Genomic DNA, 23,207 nt, shown 5'->3' with positions numbered 1-23,207 from the left:
CTCCGACAAGGCTGCGGCTGCCGGGGGGACTGGGAGCTTCTCGCGGACTCGGACTGGGAGGCTGCTGGGGCGGAGGGAGCCGCCGGCTCCGCTCTGAGCACAGGCAAGAGGGTGCCGGGCAGGGCAGGGGCAGGGGCCGGGTGGGTGCCGTGCCTGGGGCCCGGTGCTGAGCACCGGGGGTCTGCTGGGTGCTGGCGGTGCTGAGCCGAGGTGGCTGGGAGCTGCTGCTGCATCCAGAAGGTTTCTGGAGCAGGGCGAGGATGCTCAGAGCCGGCCGTGCAGGTGGCGTGGCGCGGGAGGAAGCAGGGCTGTGATAAGCACACTGGAGAACCAAATCAGCGACAGGCCCCTGGCTGTGCCTCGGTGCCTCCCACAGCAGGGCTGGGGATGTGGCCGTGTCCCAGGGCCGTCCCTGGGGACAGGGGGGCTTCTCCCCAGGCAGCCATCCCGGGAGCGCTCCCCGGCTTGGTGCTGCCCCCTCCCCTCTCTCTGGAGCTCGGCACTCGGAGCAGCGATGCTTTTGATGCTGGTGCCAAGGCTGAGCTCGTTACGTGGATGTTTTTGTAGGAGATTCAGGGAGAAGCAGCCAATTGCGTTTCCCTTTCCCCGTGGCAGGGAGGGAGCACAGCCGAGCCCAGGCCAGGGGAGCCGGGCCAGGGCTGTGCCACCGGCCCGCTGGGCAACCCTGGGCAAGTTGCTCTGCCTCTCCATGCCTCAGTTTCCCCATCTGTAAAATGGGGACAAAAATACTGCTCTACCTCACGGGGTGGGTGTGAGGTTTCCTTGGCTATGATGGTGAGGGGTGAGGGCTGAGTGGACTCACAGGATGTGAGACACAAAGTGAGCGAGCTACATCTGAGGTTGACAATTTCCTTTAAAAAGTGATTTGTTCCCTATTTCTCCAATTTGTGGGTGTCTGACAGTGATGCTGCAGGACAGGCAGCTCCCCTGTCCCCACAGTAAATTGGGATTCACAGCTGAGCCATGGCTTGCTCTGGGGGCTTGTGCCCTGGCAGAGGTGCTGGAGTGGGAGTAGGTGAGGATTTGGTGGCCAAGGGGACAAGGAAAGGCTGGGTGCTACTTTCTCTGGAGATGCTGGTGCACAGGGGGCTGCTCACCCCAGGCTGGGCCCGGGGGCACCCACTGGAGCAGGGGCAGGGGACAGGTACTGGCACCTGGCCCCAGGCAGGTCCCTTGGCTGTTGATAAGACAGGCAAGTGGGAGTCAGGGTCCTGATCTTCCCTCCGAGGGTCTGTGGGACCCTCAGGCCAATCTGCGCTTCAGTGTCCCCACCTGTACGCTGGGGACAGTCGGAGCCACCTCTGAGGAGGGGTGGGGTGCCCTGCCCGGCCCTGCCACAGCCCGGGGCGGAAGGTGCCCCGTGCCAGGTGTTGTGACACGGCAGCGCCACCTGTGCGAGCCCGGGAGGAGCCCGAGACCTCCCAGTCACCCCGAGAGACCCCAGCCCGCCCTTGGAGGAGCCCTCCCGCGGGGGAGGACAGCGAGGCGAGGAAGGGAGTTTTTTAAAGACTATTTTTAGCTGTCCTAACCTGTTGGCCTTTTTTAGCCGGCGCGTGGACGCAGCTCCACTTCCCGCCGGATATGCAATGCTGCACTATGCATGGATTACTCCTCTGGCTCGGTGGGAAACGGCCACAAAAGCACTTTGGGGAATGTCACCCCGTGTAACCCAAGGCACGGGTGCTCCGGGGGAGCAGGCTGCCCCGGGGGCTTGTGCCAGCTCCAGCGGGGTCCCTGCTGTCACTGGGGCCCTGGGGGGGCTGCAGAGGCACCCTGGGGGTGTGTGCTGCCACAGACACGTGCGTGTCCAAGCACAGGTGAAGCTGCGTGGGAGGAAGCTGCGGGTGAGCACGGGGGGTGGGGGGCGTGCGCCGGGCTGTGTGATGACTTACAGCACATCTTTGCACTGTAGAGGTTTAGCTAGCTTTGCCTTGAATGAAATAAAGTTTACGTTTACTAGAGAAACTCGCCGGTGTTTGGGGTTGCTGTGGGTGTTTGTTTAGGTCTGGGGGGTGGCTGAGTAAAAATAACCCTGTGAGGAAGCAGGACGAAGGCTCGGGAGGCCGAGTGAAAAAACAAATCCTTTCCTTTAATGGGAATAGGGGGAGGCTGTAGGGCACAAACATCATTTCTCTCTGTACAACAGGAGTGAGCTGACGGCAGCTTGGCCCCCCAGGAGCCATCCTGCCACAGCAGGGTCAGCACAGGGCAATAAATTAATCTTCCTCCGGAAGGGAACTTGGGCCAGTGAGATTCCTTCCATGGGATCAGTGGCTGCTACTCCGAGTCACCCTTTGCCTCCTTGGCTGGGCTCTGGCCCCCTAAATCACAGCTGCCAGCGAGGCTTCGGGAGCCTCTGCTCACCTTCAGTGCCTGGAGATCCATGGCCCTGTTGCTGCCAGAGCAAGGGCAGAGGGATGGGAAGGGAGGCTCGGGGCGAGGAGCGACCTGTTCCGGCAGGTCTCAGAGCTCTGACTGTGAGGAGAGAGAGGCACAGAAGGCTTTGAAAGCTCTGAAGGGGCGGCCAGAAGCAAGAGGAAAGCAGCAGAAAGTGTCCTTCGGGGGGCAGCGCAGCCGAAGGGAGCTGCAGGACGGCACTGACCCTGCGCACGGCGTAGATCCAGTCCAGGTAGGCACGGACACTGGTGTAGACGCCGGGTGTGCTGGGGGTGCCGCAGCCCTGGCCCCAGCTGACGATGCCCACGACCTGCCAGTGCCCTCCCGCGTACAGGAGGGGCCCGCCGCTGTCCCCCTGGCAAGGACAGACCCTCAGGATGGCCCCGCAGAGCGACAGCCGTGCCCAGAGCAGCCCTTCCCTCTCAGGAGCCGCGGCACGGATGGGCACAGAGCTGCCCAGCCCCGTGCCCAGCCCAGCCCCACACCTGGCAGGTGTCCACGCCTCCCTGGGGCAGGCCGGCACACAGCATCCTGTCGGTGACATCGCCGTGGTAGGCGGCCAGGTTGCAGCTCTGCTCATCGATGAGCTCCACCTCGGCCTGCTGCAGGCGCTCCGACAGCTTCCCTGGGTGACACGCGGCCTCTCAGAGGGACCCTCGGGCCCCTCTGCTCCTGCCGGCAGGGCTGGGGCTCTGCCTTGTCCCTGCCAGCCCCAGGCTGTGCCACTCACCGTGCTCCTCTGTGTAGCCCCAGCCGATCACCCACAGAGGGGTGCCCGGCACCAGCTCCTCGTCAAAGTAGGGCAGGCAGATGGGCTTGGTGCTGTCTGGAAAGGAGATGTGAGGGGGGCTCCCAGGGAAGGGGCCCAGACTGGCTGGGGACAGACACCAGCTGGGGACCCCCCTCCCTGCTCCGGCGCTCGGTGCCACGGAACGCTGCCACGCCGGGCATCGCCACCCCAGCCCAATGCTCAGTGCCAGCAGGGGACACTTGTGACTCCCGCCCCAGGCAGGGCTTTGCCAGGCCCACCTGAGTAGTGCACGGGGGAGCGCAGCTTCACCAGGGCGATGTCGTTGTCCTTGGGGGACGCGGGTGTCACCTCCGCCAGGAACACCTTCTCCACGGCGATGGTGGCAGCGCCCGACAGCAGGTCGGAGCCGGCCTTCACAAGCCAGCTCTGGATGATGGGGTTGTTCCTGTGCACAGACAGCGCTGCCACCGCCTGTCCCCCCGCGGGGACAGCCCCGTGCGAGCCGCTAATGACGGGAGGCTCCGCGGAGCCGCTCCGAGCCGGCGGGCGGTGCCCACTCACTTGAAGCAGTGCGCGGCCGTCAGCACCCAGCCGGGCCCGATGATGCTGCCCCCGCAGATGTGCTCCTTCCTGTACTGCAGGCTGACCTGCCAGGGCCACGCCTCGATGGCGGCCGGGCTGCCCCCCAGCACCCGCGGGGTCCGCACGCTCTGCCCGCAGTCTGTGGGGGACACGGGGACACGGGGGACACGGCAAGCTGAGGCTCCCAGGGAGAGCCAGGGTGCTTCATCCCCACAGCACTGCTGTCACCCCTCGTCCCCAGGCTTGCTGGAAGGGGTCCAGCCACCCCCTGCCTGCTCCAGCCCCCCGAGATAATTACTTTAATCAGGGTAATTTGCAGGTATAGGTAAACCCATGCAGGGAGCTGGGTAAGCCTCCCTTAGGGGCTTCATTGCTGGGAGGTTTGTGCTGGCTTAACGAGGTGAGCAGTAATTAAATCCATCTTTCCTCGTGCAAACATTGTGGGATGGGCTTGGGATGGAGCCACACTCCCACGGGGCCGTGCCAGGAGAGAGGCCCCGGTGCCCACAAGGCCCAGGCACCATCGTGGTACTTACTGGAACAAAAGAGTGACACAACCAACCCCGAGAGACATTTCCTGCAGGAAGAAGGAAGAGAGCTGGGTTTGGCTCCTCTGCCGGGCACCAGAGGCTCCTGCTTGGGGCCCACCCCGTCCCCACTCACCTGCCTGGCTCGAGCACCTGCAGGCTCCCGTTGCTCAGCACGACCTCGCGGGGAGGCAGAGGCTGCCCCGCGCTCACCTCCACGCCCTGGAAAGTTGGGGTGCTGGAAGACACGGTGGGACAGGGCTTCAGGTGTGGGGGAGCACAGGCACTGGATCCCATAGGGAAAAGGGGCTTCTGTGGGACAGGGCTGCCAAAGTGGGGATGCCACAGCCCTGGAGGGCCCAGGAACAGGGAGGGGAGAGAATTCCCTGCTCTGCAGAGGAGTGAGCAGGTGGCTCTGGGAGAGCTCAGGGGGCTCCTTGCTGCTGCATTTGGGACCTGAAATTTGACTCAGTCTGGGCTCCTACAGTGGCTCAAACACCAGAACCCATCTTAAAAGGGCAGTGCAGGGCCCTGAGCCTCTCTCCCCAGGTGAGCTGTGTTGGCACCCTGGGCTGCTCTGGGCAGGGCAGGGCTGCAGGTAGGGGGCATGGAGGCAGAGCAGCAGCAGGGCAGGGTGCCCGTGGGCTGTGACAGAGCTTCTGTCTCTGCTCTCAGCACTCTGCTCTCATGGGAGGCTGCCAGGGCTCCAAGCCAGCTCCTGGGTCCCCACAGAGTGCTCTGCATGCTGGGGATGGACTGAAACCATTAGTGCAGAGCTCTGAGTGCTTCACAAACCAGCAGAGCCCACTCCAGAAGAGCTTTTAAGGAAGAGGGAAGGTGTAGCAGGGCAAGCAGCCAGGTACCTGCTGTAGCCCATCTGCTCACAGGCAGCTCTGGCCAGCGCCGGGGTGAAGTGGTCGTGGCACACACAGGACCAGGTCCCCGTGTGGCTCTGGAGCACCTGCAGGATGGATCTGTCTTTGGAAACGCGGGCTGGAGGCAGACACAAAGTCAGCTTTGGCACGGGGTGGCCGCAGCAGCCCAGCCCCCCGAGCTGTGGCGGGGTGTCCTGCACTCACCCCCGGCTGGTGGCCCCTCGGGGACCCACTGGGGACAGTTGGCCTCGTCCTCGCCCTGCAGACAGTCCACGTGCCCGTCACACACCTGCTTCAGCGACACCAGCTTCAGGGGCTGCTTGCAGAACAGGTAGTGGTGGTCCAGGTAAATCTTCACTGGAGGGAGAGGGGGGCTCAGTGCCGAGCTCCAGCTCGTGGGCAGGCTCGGGGGGCTCAGCAGGGAGCTGGGTCTGTGCTGACTGAGCCGTGGCCATGGGGAAGGGGGGGCAGAGATCAGGAGCTGTACCCAGGAACCCGATGGCGACCAGGCAGGCCAGGGTGAGCACCACGGCCAGGACGAGGATCCCGACCCGTTTGAAGGATTCTGATGACCTGGAGGACTTGGGTCTCGTGAAGGGACCTGCAACACAGAGGAGCGTGGCCCTGCATGGCCAGGCTCAGCCTGGCACCTCTCATGTCCCCCGGCTCCCAGTGCTGTTACCTCTGCCGTTGAGCCGCTCCGAGGCCGGGTCCTGCAACCAGAGAGGAAACCAGTCATGAGCTGAAACTCAGAAAGCAGCTGGAAGGTAGGGCAGCTGTGGCCAGGGTGGTTGGCCCCGTGGTGAGCTCACAGCGCAGGAAGGGCAGCAACAATGAGCAGGGACACTGCCCCAACCTTCACCTGAGTTGACTTTAGAGCTGCTGGGAATGGGGTGGCTTGTCCTGTGGTGACAACACCCAGCTCTGGGTCACCCAGGGTCACCTGCTGCCTTGTTCCCACAGACACCACCTGTACAGTTCCAGTAACTGGCTCTCAGTGGCACCGAGTTCCTGTCATTAACACACCTGAGGCTTAAAAAGTCACGGGTGTTGCGCAAGAGGCGTTTTCTGGTGTGCAGAGACACCCTGAGTCAAAATACACACGCCTGCGGGGCTGCGGCGCAGGGCATGTCACGACGGGGGGTTGTGGCTCCAGCAGGGTCAGAAGCGGGGTGGCACAGCCCGGGTGATCCCTGCCGGGCTGCGGGAGCACCGGAGGAACCAGCCCGAGCCAGGGGAACCTGCGCTCCCAGGGCGGGGAGGGAGCGAGGGCTGTGCCGCTGCTAAGAGACGGGGTAAACACAGCCGGGGCTGGAGTGGGGATGACTCAGGCATCGATCCGCTTGAGCTGCTCAGAGTTATCTCGGAATGGTCCTCCTGTAACAGCTCCTTGTACGAGAAACCCCGGACCATGGGTGGGCAGGTGCTGTGAGCCCAGAGCCCCCTCGGGAGGTTCAGGTGGGCACCGTCGCTGTCTGGTCCGTGTTTTCCAGGCGTGGTTGCGCCGTGCCACAGAGCAGCCGTCTGGAAAGGTGTTCCTGCTGCACTGAGCCTGCTCCCTGCCAGCCCCAGCGAGCTCTTCTCTTTTGCTGCTGCTCCTGGACTCAGCCCCCACAGGTAAGACAAGGTTTTTGCATGAGCAGAGGTAAGGAGGGTTAAACCCGCTGTGATGAACCCACAGATCCAGGTGCACGATCCGGGAGGGTTTGGGAGCCTTTGCTCCAAGGGCTGAGCTCCAAGAGCAGCGCAGTCTGGAGATGATGGCGTTTGTCACACCGGGGGAGAGCAGAGGTCCCTGTGCCATCCCGGGCTCAGAGGCTTGGCAGAGCAGTGTGGGGCACTGGGGATGGGCACAGCTGAAGGGGGCTGTGTGCCAAGGCCAGAGGGGAGGGGAGTCCTCCCTGCCCAGGTCCCTGTGCCAGGGCACGTTCAGCCATGCACACACACCCTTCCAGCAGGATTTTACGCGACTGCCAAGCCATTATCCCTGGGCTGGCTCACAAAGGCAGGCTGGCTTTGTGAGCTGTTGCCTCCCTGTTGTGTCCCTGCAGCGTGGCTGGGGCTGCTGGCTTTGGGAACAAGCAGTGACCTGTGCAGGGGAGGACTGGGTCCTGCCTGGCACCATGTGGCCGTGCCCCAGCTCCTTGAGGAAGTGCCGGCAGCCTTCCTCCCAAAGCCAGGCTCAGCTGGCACCCGTGCCCAGTGTGGGCAGCTTGTGCCAAATTCCCCAGCCCTGGATGGGCTAAGCTCAGCTCCTGGGGTGCAGAACCTGTTCCCTGGTGGCTGGGAGCTGCTGGGAGCAGGAGGGCAGGGTGGGAAAAGGAGCCTGGGTCCTGCATCTCCCATCTCGCTGCCCTTCCTGAGCACTTCTCTGAGGAGAAGGGAAGAGCTCCCAGAGGCCAGGGAGTTTTGTAATGCTGCCCCAACATCTGCCAGCCCAGGGCACGTGGGGCTGGCCCTGCCTCATGCTGACCTCCTGTGTCACCGGGGCCTGGCCAGGCACCTCCTGGATAATGGGATCCTAACGGTTCCCTGTGGGAATGGGCCTGGGTTGGGATGGATCCTGCAGGCCCCACTGCAGCAGCACAGCTGCCCCTCTGTCCCCACACTGCCCAGAGCTGTCCCCATCACCTCATCCACTGCCCAGGGCTGTCCCCATCCCCTCATCCACTGCTGGGATCCTTTCCAGGACACCAGGTCTGGTGTGGATGCAGATGGGATGGGTGATTGCTGGGCTTTTGGGTTGTTTTTTTTTTGCATTTTCTTCAGTCCATGAACCTCTTCTGTTTCAAAGGGATTCAGAGCTTGGGGCTGTCTCTCCGTGACTCCTGTCAAGCCCCACCACGAGCAGGAGCTGCACTGGTTAAATCCAAAGCCAGGGCAGGAGTGGAGGCACATGATTTCCTGCAGAGCTCCATGCTACCGTAACTAATTGAGCTCCCTCGCTGCGTTCTTCTGGAGCACTCCACGGCACCGTGGCCATCCCAGGCTCCAGCTGTGCCAGTGCCAGCCCAGGAGCTGTGGAGTTCTGCAGAGCCTCGTCCCCCCTTGGAGCAGGGATCCATGCTGGCTGTGCTGAGGGCTCTGTCCCTCCCTCGGGAGCAGCCAGGGTGTTCCCTCGCCCAGCCGAGCTCTGCAGGGCGATCCGATTCCGAGGGTGACTCCTTGGCTGGGGGATTTACCCCGTGGGTGTGTGCAGACACTGCAGAGCCAGCTCCCCACCCTGCAGGGCTGATGTCCCGCCGTGCCGCTGCTGCTGGAGGGTTGCAGTGCCTGGCGAGCCTGGTCATACCCGTGTGCCCTCTTGGGGAAGTGCTCCCTCCCAGCGAGGGACTGCGTGCCAGCCTGGCTCTCCCCCAGGCCGTGCCCAGGAGTGGGATCAGACCCTTCAGGAAGTCCTGTTCCCCTTGGCATGGGGGGCACTGCCTTGCTTGTCTGCTGCCTGGGCCGGGAGAGGGAAAGGCAACCCCAGAAATGTGGGAGCAAGAGCTGGGGCGGGGGGACACACGACCCAAGCTCCGTGCCCAGCCACAGAGGGTTGTGAGGAGCAGGGGAAACCCTTCCTTGGCACCCAAGCTCCATGCCCAGGTGAGGAGCAGGAGAAACCCTTCCTTGGCACCCCAGCTCCGTGCCCAGGTGAGGAGCAGGGGAAGCCCTTCCTTGGCTGCTGGGGAGCAGCAGCTCCTTGGCTCTGGGCTGCCCCATCCTCTGAGCACGGCTCTGGGCACGGGGTGTGCGGGGGCTGGTGCCCATCCCGGGGCTGGGGGCAGCACTCCCAGAGACTCACCATGTCCATCGAGCTCCGGCGGGGTCCTGCCGCCCGCGAAACCCGGCAGAAGTCCCCGGTGCGGGGCACGGGGAGGCTGCGGCTGCCCTGGAGCCGGCCCGCGATGCTCCCGCAGCCTGTGCCCTGCGCTCTGTGCCCACGCCGCGCTCTCACTGGGGCAGGACCGCCCCGGCCCTCCTTAAAACCCACAAGGGGAGTTGTGAAACAGGAATTCTGGTTTGTATTGTAATACAACACCGGTCTATCAGCAGCACCATCACCTGCGGTAATCTCCCGAGCATCTGCACCGCAGGTGACTCACCTGCGGGGCTGCTGTCACCAAATAGCTTATCAGAAGGGAACGGACTGATTTTTCCTGCTCCTCCTGATGATAAGAGGATCCACGGCCATCCCGCTCTTCGCCGGCTCTTCCGCGTTGCGCTGGGTTGTTGTCAAAGCGAGGTTCGAGTAGGTGGAGGAGGAAAGGAGGAGAGTTTGTGCTCTGGGTCACTCGGGCTCTGTGTCCCCGCCAGGGCCGGGTCACGGCTGGCAGGGCTGGGGGAATTAAAGGGAAGGCAGAGGGGTGCCCATGGGAGGTCACCCCAGGCTGCAAGGGGGGCACCATGGGGTGATCCCGGATGGCTGAGGGTCTTGGATCTGTGATTCCCCAGGAATAACCAATCCCTCTGGGATGGAGCCGTTTGCCTTAGCCTGGCAGGACGGGAGGGAGGTTGGGGAGTGCGGGAGGCAGCGCCCGAGGGGGTGAGGGTGGCCCAGGGAGCGGGCTGGGGTGGGGGGGGCTGCTAGCTGCCCTCTGCACACTCATGCTGGAGGTGCTGGGTGCGCAGGATGTGCCGAGCAGCTAATTACCCCATTCTCCTGTGGAAATGCAGCTAATTACCCCCTTCTCCCGTGGAAATGCAGCTTTCCCAACGGCCCTGCTGCTGCCAGCGGGACACTGCAGAGCACCCACGACCTGCAGCTCCTCAGGGAGCTGTGCCAGCTCAGCCCTGCCAGCAGGGATCCTGCCTGCTCCCACAGCCCGGCCAGGGATGCAGCCGTGGCTCTGCAGGCAAGGGGCACCCTCTGCACGCTCACACTGAGGATCCAGCCCCCTTGGGGGGTGTGGGCACCTCAGCCCTCGTGGTCCCTGCGGTGCCGAGGGGATGTGGGATGTAGGGTGCAGCCAGGGATGTAGGGTCCTGTGCTGCTGTGGCGGATTTCAGCTTGAAAAATGTTTCACGGGCTGCAGCAGTGGGAGCTGGGCAGGCCTTGGGTCCCTGGTGCACCTGGCAGGTCCTGGCAGCCTCCCCAGAGCATCCCGGTGCCAGCACTGCTGCCGTGGAAGGGAGAGCAGCCCGGGAGCGGTGGCACAGCGGGAACAGACAGTCCTCGCTTGGGGACCCGCGGACTCTGAGGCCGCAGCTCAGGTTTGCAGGTGCTGTGTCACTGCCCCAAAGCCCCGGGGGCTTTGCTTCCTGGAGTGCCTCTGTCACCCTTCCGTGCTCCCGGAGCCGGGCATGGCACAGGCTCCCGGGCGTCTGGCTCCGCTGGGGTCGGGCAGAGGTCAGGCCGGGCCGGTCCAGGGCTCTGAGTGACCATCCCTGAGCCGCACGGACACGCCCTCATCCCATCCGTGTCCTCTCCAAGGCCCCAGGGCTCTGAGTGACCATCCCTGAGCCGCACGGACACACCCTCATCCCATCCCATCCCATCCCTGTCCTCTCCAAGGCCCCAGGGCTCTGAGTGACCGCCCCTGAGCCGCACGGACACACCCCCCACCCCGTCCTCCAAGGCAAGGAGACATCCCAGCCGCTGGGGGCTGCAGTTCCCGCTGTGCCCTCCGCGCTCTGCGTCCCCCGGGCATCACCGAGTGCTCACCTGGGCAGGGCTGCTCAGGGCTCGGCTCCTGCCCTGACCACCCCGTGCCCCTGATGGGGGGCACGCAGGGTCGGAGGCTGTGCCTGGCACAGCAGCACCAAGCAGGGAGATGTGCCCGGTTTCCAGCTGCTAGGGGTCACAGCTGTTGGTCACTTTTCCCTGCAGCCACAGGAGGTTTTCCCTCTTTCTGCAAACAGGAGCTGATTCCCAAGTGACACTCTGGTTTGGGACTTTGAGGAGATGATCAAGTAGAGCTGTAAGTGCCTCATTCTGGGATGTGTCTGACTGGGGGCAGCTGCTGAGGGTCACCCCTGTCCTTCCCTGTCCCCTGGGGTGCTGCCTGAGGCCCCCAGCCTGGGTTCTGCGTGGGCCTCTGCCCCTTCCTGGCTGCTGGGAGGTGGCAATCAGAGAACACGGCCACTGGGGCACCTTGCCAGAGCTGGGCACACCTGTGTCCAGACTGTCCCTGCCCCTCGGGCTCCCAGTACTCCCAGTTCAGCCTCTTGCAGCAGCAGGAGGGCAGAGGTGCCCACGCAGCCGGGCTGGGCACGGCAAAGTGCCCTTGGTCGTGTCTGCTGCAGCTCCTCTGCTTTCTCCCTGCGAACCAGTTGGACCAGTGGGCCAGGACTGGTGCCCAGCCTCGCTCCAGGGAGGGGACGGGCAGGACGTGCCAGGCTCCAGCACAGACAGGGCTCAGCAGCAGCTCCAGGCCGGGATAACCGAGAGCAGCTCCCGGGGCACAGGACATGGACCCCCGCACAGGTGAGTGGGTGGCCTTTGCCCCCCTCAGGGGACAGAGGCGGGGTGCTCATGGCACGGGCAGCGCTTTGGTGACCTCCCTCCCGGCTCCCCGTGGGCTGGGGCTCGCTGCTGGGTGGCTGTGCCCGAGCAGTGCCGCTCAGAGCCATCCCCTGGGATGCGGGCACCTCTTCTCCCGAGGGTGCCAGGGCAGGGGCGCCTCCCACGCAGGGCACGGGGCAGGGCCCGGGCACGCCGCCGTCACCCTCCCACGGGCAGTGGGCGTGGGGACGGGGCAGTTTCGGCAGCCGGCTGATTCAGGGAGGCTGTTGCACCACGTTCCTCCGGCCCCGCGGCTCCTGCCGTGAGTCACGGCTGCCGCGGCTCCCTGACCTCGCCCTCTCGGGGGTCCCGGGGCTGCCGCTCGCCCCCTCCCCAGCGGAAACATTGGCGACCCACGTGTCCTGAGCCCTGCCGGGAGGGCTGGAAGGGAAAGGAAGGGCAGGGCAGGTCCTGCTCCTCCCCCGCGAGCCCTGGGAGCTGTGGCCGGCGCTCTGCGGCCCCCGGCTGTTTGTCCGTCCCGCCACGTGGAGCGGGTGCTGCGGGCTGCCGGACGCGCTGGGACCGTGCTCGCTGTGTAAACACCGCGACCACAGGGGAAGTGTTCTCACTCCGCTGGCATCTGCCTAAATTTAGCCGCTCTTAGGTCATCGCTTTCCGCTGTCTCCTCGCTCCCGGTGCCGCCTGGAATCCGGTCCCTGTGCCTCCGCTGGCCGCGCTGCGGGGCAGTGCCCAAACCCCCGGTGCCCCCCTGGCGCAGCCCCAGCAGAGCTGTCCGCGCAGGAATCGATGCTCAGTGGCTGTGCCGGGCACCTCGGCGTCCTGACAGCTCCGGGAGCGTTGATCGGTGCTGGATTTTGCCGGACCCCGCTGTCGGAGGGCAGGGATGGGGCGGCGCAGAGCCCGCACAGGTCCCGCACAGCCCCGGCCGTGTCCCGTCCCCGCCTGGCGCCGGCGGCAGCCGCTGCTCGTCCTGACAAAAGCATCCTCTAGAGGGAACCGCCAGCCCAGGAATGGCTCCAGCGCCACCCGGAAAGGAGCATCACCCCACGAGGGCGTGAGCGGGACCAGCAGTAGGGATACAGCTTGGTCAGGGTGGCCACCTCCCCTCCCAGTGACCCTCCCACCTGCCAGCTCACCTGGGGACAGCGGTGGTCTCCGTCACGGGGCTTTGGGGACAGCAGAAATCGCTGTGCCACAGTGCTGGCAGCCCTGCAGTCTCCCCCCGCCGTGGGGACAGCACATGCTGGGGGGTTGTACCTCCGCTCCCGGCTGTCCTGTGCCCTGCAGGGGACAGTCGGGACCGCCAGCCTCCCAGAGCTCAGTCTGCAGAGCCCCTCCTCCCTCTGCTTTCCAGGACAAGAGCCCGTCAAGGTGATCGGGGTTGTCTTGGGCATCGGGCTGGCCCTGCTGATCCTGGCCAGTTTTGGCTACACCTTCATCCGCTGGTACCGGCGGGGCCACTGCCAGCGCCGTGAGTACGGCAGGGACAGGGGACAGGGCAGGGGACAGGGGACAGGGCAGGGGACAGGGTAGGGAACAGGGGGGCAGGACAGGGGACAGGGGGATGTGGAACAGAGCAGTGGGGCTCAGAGCACCGGGCTGCAGGGCCTGGGGTGAGGGAAACACGGGAAACGGGAATCCCTGGTGCAGGGGGCTCAGGGCCAAGCTGGGGGCACTCTGAGGTGAGGAGGGGGACGCACAGCGATGTCCTGGTGCTGTCCTGCTGCTTGTCCTGCCTGTCCCCACCCTGCCACTCACGGCAAAGCAAAGGTGGGTTCACGGCAACACATGGCTCTGACACCTCTCCCTCCTCTTCCTCGTGCCTCCCCAGGGCCTGACTTTGTCTTCAACCTCTACCACTCGCGGTGAGTGACACCATGGGGGGACCCGAGCTGGCAGCCAGTGCCAAGGTGTCACACCCCCCTCCCCAGCCAGTTCTGCTGCTGGCAGGGGCAGGAGGAGGACGGGCACCTTGGTGACCCCTCTGCTCTCCCTGCAGTGGCTTGGGGTCGGTGGCACTGGAGCTGGTGCCACCCTTCAGCATCAGCGGCTCGCTGGGCACCTCGGGCAGTGGCTACGAGCCCTTCCACAGCCAGAGGCCGTGAGGGGAGAGCTGGGCTGCTGAGCAGGTAGGAAGGACATCCCCTTGTCCCCCCTGCCCCGCAGTGCTGTGCCCCAAAGCCTCCGTGCTGCCTGGCAGCCCCTGGGCATCACAGCTTTCCTCAGGACAGTCCCCAGGTCTTCCAGCAAAAGTCCTGCCTGTGGCTCTGGGGTTCAGAGGCTTTCCCTGAGCTCTGGGTTTGGTTTCTCCCCACGCAGGCTCTGGTTTGTTTCCTTTCCTGCTGTCCCTGGCATGGGACGTGTGGCCAGAGGGATGGGGCTGGTGCCCAGCTGCTCCTGCAGAGCTTCCTCTCGCTGCCTCTTACTCACAGCCCAGCACCAACAGAAGAAGCAACCAAAACTGCCCAGGGGAATTCCTCCATTTTCACTTCTGTAAGAAACAGCCCCTGAATTTGTTGGATTTCAACATAATTGGCAATGGTGCAGTTTCTGTTGCTGAGAAAACTTCCCAGGATCACAGAATCCTTGGGGCTGGAAGGGACCTCTGGTGACCATCGGGTCCAACCCCCCCGTGCCCAAGGTCACCTGGAGCAGGTGACACAGGAACACACCCAGGTGGGTTTGGAACTTCTCCAGAGAGAGAAACTCCACGAATTCCCCAGGCATCTCCTCCACCTGCAGTTCTCTTGCTGGCCCCCTGCAGCCACAGGTGCACAGGAGGTGCCGGGGCCAGCCCTGGTGCTTGGGATGGAGGAATAGGATGCAGCTTTATCCAGGAATCCTCAACATCCTGGAGAAAAGAGCCACATTCCCCACGGCTCAGAGACCTCCCAGCCTCCTGCACAGCCAGAGCCCTGGCACCAGGCTGTTCCTTGGGAACCAGCTGAGGAGGAGCCCCAGAACTGGGTGACTGCATTGGTGCAGCTGCAGAAAACACCGTGAGGAAATGGGAAATCTGCCTCAGACCTCCTCCTCCTCCATCTAATACCTGCACCCACATGGAAGCTGGTTCACACTCCCAGTGCAAGGAAACACCTCAGAAAGTCCCTGTGGGATTTCCTCCTGGATTTTTTGGGCCAGTTGCCTTCAGTCTCAGCAGAACAAGCAGCTGTGGAAGTGCCTGGAGCACAGGAACAGCCCTGGGGAGATTCTGTGGCCACAGAGAGGGGCCTTGGGACCATTTCTTCACAAGTTTCTCTCAGAAGAAAAACAAAGAAAAACTCACGAGAGCCACGTGGGTGTGTGTAGGGAAACCAGTGAGGATAGAGTGGGATTTCCAGGGAATCAGAGGAACCGGCTGTGCTCTCGGCTATCGAAACCAAACCGTGTGGTCTGCGGCTTTCTCCTTGCTGAAAGGAGACCTCTGACTGCTCAGGGGAGGGGGAAATGCCACCTCCCGGGGGCTGGGAGCCCTCCGTGGTCAGCAGGACCCAGCAGAGCCCTGCATGACGCAGGATCCGGCCGTGGGGCCCGACGTCAGCGGCGTTTAAAAGAAAAACAGCAAAAAAAAGCTACACTTTTGATGACTGCGCTTTCCAGAGGAAGTTGAAAAAAATAAAAAGAAAGCAAAAAGCTCTAAGCCCCAAACTACACAGAGGCAGAAGAGGTGGGGCCAGTGGAGGGGCAGGAGGAGGCTCCCAGTGCCCTCCACATCCCTGTGGGATGGATGCAGGGGTGGATCTCACATGTGAGCGGTGCCACGTGAGATGCAAGAGAAGGAAACACAGCAAAGATCAGCCCCCTCCTCCTGCCTGCACTGGAAAAGCTGAAAAGAAACCCAAAAACCCTTCACCTGAAAACCACGGTCCCCGAGGAGGGTTTCCACCAGCAGTTTTACTGCCCACTGTGAGGGTTCCTGGAAATGGAGTGACTCTTGGAAAAACTTCCCTGAGACCTGGAGGGTGACCCAGGGGGAGCTGCTGGGGCTCATCCTGTTTCCATTCTGATGACAGCTGTTCACAGCATCACAGAACCAATTTGTTTGGAAAGGACCTCTGAGATCATCGAGCACAACCTATGACCAAGCGCCACATCGCTGAGCAGAGCCCTGACTCTTGTCTTTCCTCCACCCCTGGGTTTGACTTGTCCTCCTGTCCTTCCCTGGGGATGTCCCACGGGATGTCCATCTCCGTGGGATCACTCTGAGCAGCCCAGCTCATTTTCCCTCTGGTGATTGCCCCCACAAATTCCCCAGGAGCTCAGGTGTGTGAGGAGCTCCTGGAGAGCTGGCTTGGTTCTCCTTTTTCCCAGCTGTGATGTGGAAATGCTCCTCCCCACGGGAGGCAAAGGCACATTGCCTCTTGCTGATGGGGAACGTCCAAACCTGGGAACAGAAAGCTCAGCTTGGCCTTAGGAGAGGATAAACAGACAAATGGACCAAATAAATAACACATCCTTTCTGTATTTGCAAATGAAATGCAATAAATAGTGTCTGTATCCGAGAGTGGCAGAACACAGACCATAGTGTGGGTAGGACTGCCCTGGGTCATGCTGGGCCGGTAGGTGCATCCCAGATCCTGCCCTGGGGCTCTCCCAGAGGGGCTGGAGGCTGAAGGGTCTCTGTAGGGTCAGGAAAGGCTCTTGGTCCATCCATGTGGGGTCAGGCAGAGCAGGAGCCCGTGCTGCCAGCAGCAGGGCGCTGATGTCAGCCTGACCTCTGCCCTCGGTCTCTGTGTTGTGAAAGGCTGGGATGGCACCAGGAGCGGAGACGTCAGCAGGAGGAGCCCAGCTGGCCCAGAACAGGGGGAAGTGGAAGCCCAGAACAAGCCCAGGCCCTGAGGGCGGCCCTGCAGCCCGTGCTGGGCAAGGCAGAGGTGCCCTGGAGTGTATCCTTGGTGGCCCAAGGAGGTCGGTGTGAGCCCCTCCAGCACAGCCCGTGCCTGTGTCCCGTTAGCTGGGGGGCTGGAGGGGTGCCCTGGGGGCTGCCCCCAGCAGCACTGGGGCAAAGCAGCCCCACCAGGGGCTGAGCTGGTGCTGCTGGGCCACGGCTGGGCCCGGCACCGTGGACGTTCAGGGCTCAGGAGTAGCTTATCCAGTGGCAGACGAGGTAGTTGGGCCGGAGCGCAGGGCTGGTGGCCCCAGGGGACGGGTCACAGGCGGCTGTCCTTGCTGTGCCCCCTGAGCTGGCCCAGGGGCTGGCTGGGCAGCAGGATCCAGCTGGAGCTGAGGCCGGGCACGAGGGGCAGCAGCTCTGGGAAGGCAGTGTTGTTGAAGATGTTCAGGTCGAAGGGAGTCTTCAGATCAGGGCTGGCTTTGGAGGTCAATGGAGCACCTGGGGCCGCCCAGCTCAGCAGAGTGGGGGCTTGGGGCCCCACCTGGCTGGAGAAGTCGCAGGCAGGGGCTCCCCAGGGAGCGAGGTGCTGTGTGAGGGGATGCTCGGGGGAGGACTGCTTCAAATACCCCTTGGGCACAGCCAGCTCGGAGCACTCCATGTCCAGCACGGTGTCGGGGCTGCCCAGGCCCTGCACGGACCCTGCACAGCCCGGGAGGGGCTCTCCCTGCTCCGGGGCCTGCTCTGGCTCCACGGTGCCCTTGGACTGCTGCAGGTACCCCCGGAACTCCACTTCTGCCTGGCCAGGGGCAGGGGCCAGCCCTGGGCTGGTGTTCCCGCTGCCAGAGGAGCAGCCAGCAGCAGGGAAGGGTCTCTCCAAGCCCACCCCACTGTCCTCAGCCGTGGGCAGCTGCTGCCTGTAGCCCTGGGGCTCGGGGCCCATGGAGCAGCTCAGGGAGGAGGAGGAGGAGGGGATGTGCAGGCAGATGCCGCTGTCGGTGCTGGTGCCGCTGCTGTCTCTGCTCCCCGTGGGCCCCAGCTGGTCCTTGGGCCATGGTGGGAGCTTCCAGCCCTGCTCCAGGGGTGGCTGGGCTGCACTGGTGCTGCTGTCAGGGCTGCTGTCCAGCTGGGGCTCCTTCTGGCACAGGAAGAGCTGCTGGATGGGGTCTGCATCCAGGCTGCCCGAGGATGGGGGCTCGTGCTCCACCCAGAGCGAGCTCTGCTTCATGAAGGACTTCTGGGAGGGAGAGGAAGAGGGGAGTGAGCTGTGCTTCATCCCTGGCTGGTGCCTGCCTCTCCCAGCCCTCCCCGAGCCTGCACCCCTGCTCTGGCCCCAAAGGCACTGTCCCTGCCTTACCAGGGCAGACGGTGTCCTCACAGGTTTCCTGATGTAGGTCTGTGCCAGCAGAGCCCCCAGGAGGCACAGCAAGGACAGGATGATGAAGAAGGAGCTGAGGATGGTCGGGAGGAGCTCTGCATTCCCTGCAGGAGAGGACCAGGTGAGGGGGGAGAGGGGATTCCTCAGTGCACACAGCACCCGGAGGCTGCCCTGGCATGGACCCCCACACTCCCGTGGTTCCCCCCTCCCTGGGTGTCACTTACTGTCCCTGTGGCCGGTGGTGACACACTGCTCAGCAGAGCGCATGGTGGGAATGGGCCTGTCGGCCAGGCTGGGCTCCACGCTCAGGCAGTACTCTGTCAGCCAGAACAGCCCCCTGATGGTGAACTCGCTGCTGTTCTTCACCACCGTGACCTGCAACAAACAGCACAGGCTGGAACCCGGGAGCCCCCAGCTCCTGCTTCCCTCCCTCCTCTTCCTCTGTCCCCTGGGGATGTCCCCAGGGTGTTGTGATAATGCTGACAGCAGCTAGATCCAAAATTCCCCCAAGAGCTGGAAAACTCTGCCATAAAACACACAGAGAAGCCTTCCTGTGCCGCTGAGGCTGTGAGAAAGCTCAGCATTTACTCCTACAGACAGCGCTGCTTTAACAATCTCTTTTTCCACTTGAGCAGCACCGTGTGGGACAGATGGGGACAGCACGGGAACAGCCACTCCTCTCACCGTGTGGTTGTCCCATGTCCTCCTGAGGTGCACGTGGTATTGGGTCATTTCCCTCTGGAAGTCGCTGTACTCCAGGCTGATGTTCCCGGCCTGGAGCAGCAGCTGCAGCCGCACCTGGATGGAGTTGCCCGTCACGGAGAGGCTCTGGTCCGCCAGGCGCAGGCCAGCTGGAAGCAGAGCAGTCACAACAGCAGGTCAGGGCTGTTTCCTGTTCACAGCTCAGCCCCTGCAGCATCGCGCTGAGCTGGGACCGTCCCCCCGCCCTCGGGCTGCCCCATCCCCCTGCGCAGCCCTCCTGCCCTCCAGGAAGGTGTGGAGGGAAATATCCCAGCTCCCATTCATCCCTTGGCACCCTGACCACCCCCAGCTCCAGCACAGGCTGGAGACAGAGACCAAGGCACCTTGCTGAGGGTAGAAGCCACCGAATTTTTCCCAGGAGGATTTGAGGTTCCCGGCCATGGCCCTGACCCGCGCGTGGTAGCGCTGCTTCGGGTCCGGGATGTAGCGGGTGAGGTCACAGGAGTGCTCCGAGGTGTTGCTGCACTCTGGGATGGCTGTCCAGGGGATGCCTAAGCCGTAGCTGTGGGGAGAAGCGCCAGGGGTGAGCAGAGCGCTGGAGCAGGCGCTGGGCAGGGCAGGACCCCGCGCTCCCCCTCGCTTTACTCACGGGATGTACTCCACGTCGTAGCGGGCGTCGCTGGGGCAGCCGTGCCCCGGCTCCCACCGCAGCAGCTGCCAGCCCATCTCTGTGGTGATGTGCACGGAGCGGGGACTGGCCAGCTCCTCACCTGTGGGGCACACCTGGGCTCAGGAGGGGCGTCACAGCCCTGCCCCGCCTCAGCCCCCAGCAGCCTTGGGACAGGCTCCTGCAGCATCCCCCGTGATGGCTGACGTGACAGCGCTGACCACCCGAAACGCGCGAGCCTTTGCTCAGATTTCTCTTTCCAGCCTCCAGGATTTGCTCAGCCCCCTCTTCTCCTTCCTCTTTCTTTTTTGGGCAGCCCAGCTGGGGTTTCTTGGTGCTTTTCAGTCCCAGGAAAGGAGCTGTATTTGCATCCCCCATCCCCTGCCGCTCGCCACCAGCTCTGTTTGGACTCGGCTTTCCTGTTTTGCTCATCTGCCGCCTGGGTGAAACCAGACTTTTCACACCTCCTGCCTGATCTCTGTGTTGTCACCTGGCAGAAAAGCCCCTCTGATGACTCCTGCCACTTTTCCCTTGCAGGTGTCCCTGGCAGCTGCTGCTTGCTGGCAAACGCCCAGCCCAGCGCTGTGTCCCCAGTGACCGTGGCCCCTCACGGTGACACCGGTGGGGACAAGCCGGGCTGGTGCCCCTCGCTGAGCCTTGGGGCTCCCAACCAGCAGCGAAAGGGAAGCGGGGAGCAGGGAGCCCTGGCCATGCCCTGCTCCCAGGCGCTGATCTGAGGGCTGAGCACCCAGCAAGGGCATCCGGGCTGTGCCTCCAACCTCATCCCCCATCCCAAGGACCCCACCCGGAGCTGCGAGGCTCAGCCCCGGCCAGCAGGGCGATGAAAGCCGGCAGGAGAGACTCACCGTGCGCGGCGCAGGCAAGGAGCAGCGCCAGGCTGAGCGCCAGGGCGGTGGCAGAGGGGACCATGGCTGCTCAGCATCCTCCGAGGCAGCAGGGCGAGCGCGGGGCCGGGCTGTGCCCCGGCGGGAGCCGAGCGCTCGTTTTTCCCCCAGGGGCCGGCTCAGTGACGTCTCGGAGGCGTCAGGAAAGTCACCGAGCAGCCACTTCCACTTCTCCTCGCTGTCCACCCACTCACCCCAGCCAAAGCCTCAGCCTGGGCTGGGCTTTCCGACAGAGCTTGAGAGGAACACTTCTGGGGCTTTTCTGGGCAAAGCTGGGCTGTGCTGAGAAAGGAGAGTTCGAGTAAGGGATGCCTCTGCCTTTGCTGCTTTGTTGTGAAATGAGATGTTAAAGGCACAGCACAGGTGAGTGCTAGCACCGAGGGTGACCTGGCACAGGGGTTTTCCTGAGCACAGCACCGTGTCCTGTCCTGCCAGCAGCTGAATCCAGCCAGGTTCCAGCAGCCCTGCAGCCCCAGGAGGGGGTTCTGGCTTTCCCTTCTTTGGGCTCAGCCTGCAATTCCCCTTTCTCCATTTCTGGGGCTGAGTGAGACCCTCTGGGCTGTGCTGTGCCCCACAACCACCCTCACATGGGGGTGACATTGGAAATCCCGTGTGACACAGGGGCTGTCGCTGTCCCCAGGGCTCTGGTAGCCCCCCAGGTATGTCTGTGATCCCGTGGCTGTGGGGCCTGCCCACGGTGGTGTCCTGCCTGTCTGCTGGTGCTGGGACCTGAATCAGCACCCAGCAGACTGAGCTGAGTGCTCTGCTTTGCCTCAGAGCCTGCTTGAGGGCTTTCCTGGGGCCCTCATGTGATGGGGAGCGATTTTCCTCCACAAGAGGAATTTCCCACTGGGGAATTCGAGGAAAGAACACCGACAAAAAGAGCAAGAGAAACCAAAAGTGCTGTGGACGGAGTCAGAGAGCATCATGGTGGGCACAGATGTGCAGGCTCCTCTTTGAAGAACCATCTTAAAGACGTGAAGTGGGAAATTTCTCCTGTTTTCCCTGACTTATCCTTCCTGACAGAGGCCAAGAGGTGCCACAAACTCGCAGCCTGGCAGGAGCACCAGCAGCAGATCCCCTCCCTGCCTGGTTTATCCCCATCCAGGGCAGACCAGCTGATGTCCTGCACTCTGCTCCCGGCCCCCCAGTCACAGCTGGCGGCCAAGGAGCTGAGGAGCCCCGAGATGAAGCACAGCCAGTCCCACACAAAGCCACAGATTGTGTTTTGTGTAAGTCATGGCAATGAAAAGCAACGGGACAAACGGCAGGAAATTGGGAGTTCTGTGGAAAAGTCACGCTGGGGCTGGCCCTGTGGGTGAGACAGTTCAGAGAACTGGGAGAAGTGGTTGGCAATTTAGAGGAAAGTGAAAGAGGCTGAGGAGGAACGAGAGTTCTGCAGAATGCTTGGATGGGGTGTAGATGATGTTTTCATTCCCCAAGTAGGGGAGAGAAGATGCATCTGACTCCATCTTATCAGAAGGCTAATGAATGACTTTATTATACTATATTATTTTATACTCTATTACACTATGTTACATTACATCTAAACTGAATGTGCTGAGCATCCAACTCTGCCCAGAATCTCGTGACTGTCACCCTCAGTCCTGACACACACACACACACACCTGGCCCTGACAGGGCAGGGAAACAAAACACCATCACTGTGGGTAAACAATCTCCACATTGCATTCTGCTGTGGCACAACACAGGCACAGCAAATGCTAAGAGTTGTGTTTCCTTTCTCTGAGGTTCAGAGAATGTGAAACCCAGGAATATTTTTGGGAAGAATTGTGCCTTGCTTTTCTCTGGGAAGGGAAATGTGGCTAAGAGGGGGAATCAGGCTGGAGCCTGAGCTCTGCAGGGAGGGCACAGCTATCCAGGTGCCACAGGAGAGGCTGCTGAGGGGACACGGGGAGCTGGGCTGACATGGCTGACCCTGAAATGCCTCCCTGTGGACACACCATGGAGAAACCCAGCCCAGGAGCACCTGGGGCTGTGCATTTTCCTGCCTGCTGTCCCTCAGGAAGCCTCCCCAGGGTGACAGCAGGGTCAGGCAGGTGCTGCTGCACGGAGCAGGGCAGGGATGGGCCCGGAGGGCTGGTTCTGCACAGCCCTGCCACGGGACAGAGCGGGACACAGGGATCCTCATCCCAATCCCCTGGAGCCCAGGGCTTGGAGCAGCTCTCCTGGGCTGGTGGAGCTGGCTCTGGCTGTGTGTTTTAGCTCTGGCTGTGTGTTTTAGTTCCTCTTTAAAGGCTGGGAGGGCAGGAGGGTGCAGGGAGGGCCCACAGCAGCAGGAAAGGTGAGGATTTCAGCCAGGAGCTGTGTGCATGCTGACATTTACCATCAGGCTGCTGGGGTCAAGGCACACACTCTGTTCTCTGGAACTTGCTCTCTGTAGGTGGCTTTGCAGCAAGCAATGAACGATTCCTGGAGCTGCTTTCTGAGAATCCTTTTCTGGAGAGGATGCAGCAGCTCAGGAGGGCCCGGCTGGCTCAGGGCTGCTTGGGGGTGCAGCTCAGTGCTTGGGCCTCCCTGGCACTCAGCAGGCACAGCCTGCAGAGGCACAGAAAGCAAACAAAAACCCCAGAAACCCCAAAAAAACCCAAAACCACTCCTGCCTGTGAAAACTACAGAGGAGTGGGCTGTGGAGTGAGGGCTGGCTCAGAACCCCTCGGTGAGCTGGGATCCTGGGAGCAGGAGGGCTCAGAGGGATCCAACCCAAACTTTTCAGCCTCAAAAGGAGCTTTGTAGCAAGGCTCCTCCAAGTCTGGATGTCCCTGCTTGTCTCCTGCCCTTCTGATGGGCAGGTGTGAGCGGGGAGCTGGATGAACGAGGGACTTACACTGAGAATAACGCCAGGAGAGCCCTGTGGCACTGAGGGTCATGGGTCTGGCTGTCATGATGAAGGGTGAAGCTAGGCCTTCCTCCTTTAATCCGGGAATTTTCACCTGAATTCCTGGTTCAGCAGAGCATCCCCCAGGCTGCGCTGGCTCCTGGAAGAAGCACCGCTCCATCAGCAAAGGGATTAAAAGTCCTCTAGAGGAACCGGAGGGAAACGGCATTTCATTTCCTTTGGGACAGGGAATTCCTGGCTTCTGGGTCACAGCAGCGAGGTTC

General features: G+C 62.8%; 2 protein-coding genes across 2 annotated transcripts; both read right to left on the bottom strand.

The window, feature by feature from the left end:
* Positions 1-2,298: 2,298 nt before the first annotated feature.
* On the bottom strand, positions 2,299-8,906 carry TMPRSS4 (transmembrane serine protease 4; the record flags this gene model as incomplete). The annotated part of the gene is given in 16 exon segments (XM_084221417.1): positions 2,299-2,442; positions 2,444-2,551; positions 2,553-2,594; positions 2,597-2,773; positions 2,904-3,043; positions 3,149-3,244; positions 3,448-3,614; positions 3,731-3,890; positions 4,288-4,328; positions 4,415-4,516; positions 5,142-5,271; positions 5,358-5,510; positions 5,641-5,754; positions 5,836-5,866; positions 8,376-8,595; positions 8,773-8,906. Coding segments are annotated over 16 exon segments (1,959 nt in total).
* A 7,735-nt stretch (positions 8,907-16,641) lies between these two features.
* On the bottom strand, positions 16,642-20,109 carry IL10RA (interleukin 10 receptor subunit alpha; the record flags this gene model as incomplete). Its single annotated transcript, XM_084221539.1, has 7 exons — positions 16,642-17,669; positions 17,790-17,914; positions 18,035-18,185; positions 18,495-18,661; positions 18,896-19,074; positions 19,162-19,282; positions 20,046-20,109. The coding sequence occupies 7 exons, from the start codon at positions 20,107-20,109 to the stop codon at positions 16,752-16,754; spliced, it is 1,725 nt and encodes a 574-aa protein (XP_084077665.1). The 3' UTR covers positions 16,642-16,751.
* Positions 20,110-23,207: the final 3,098 nt, after the last annotated feature.

This window comes from Fringilla coelebs (assembly GCF_963513975.1).
Source record: "Fringilla coelebs genome assembly, chromosome: 25".
NCBI classification, from domain to species: domain Eukaryota; kingdom Metazoa; phylum Chordata; class Aves; order Passeriformes; family Fringillidae; genus Fringilla; species Fringilla coelebs.
The sequence above is the reverse complement of the archived record's forward strand: the minus strand, read 5'-3'. Positions and strand labels throughout refer to the sequence as shown.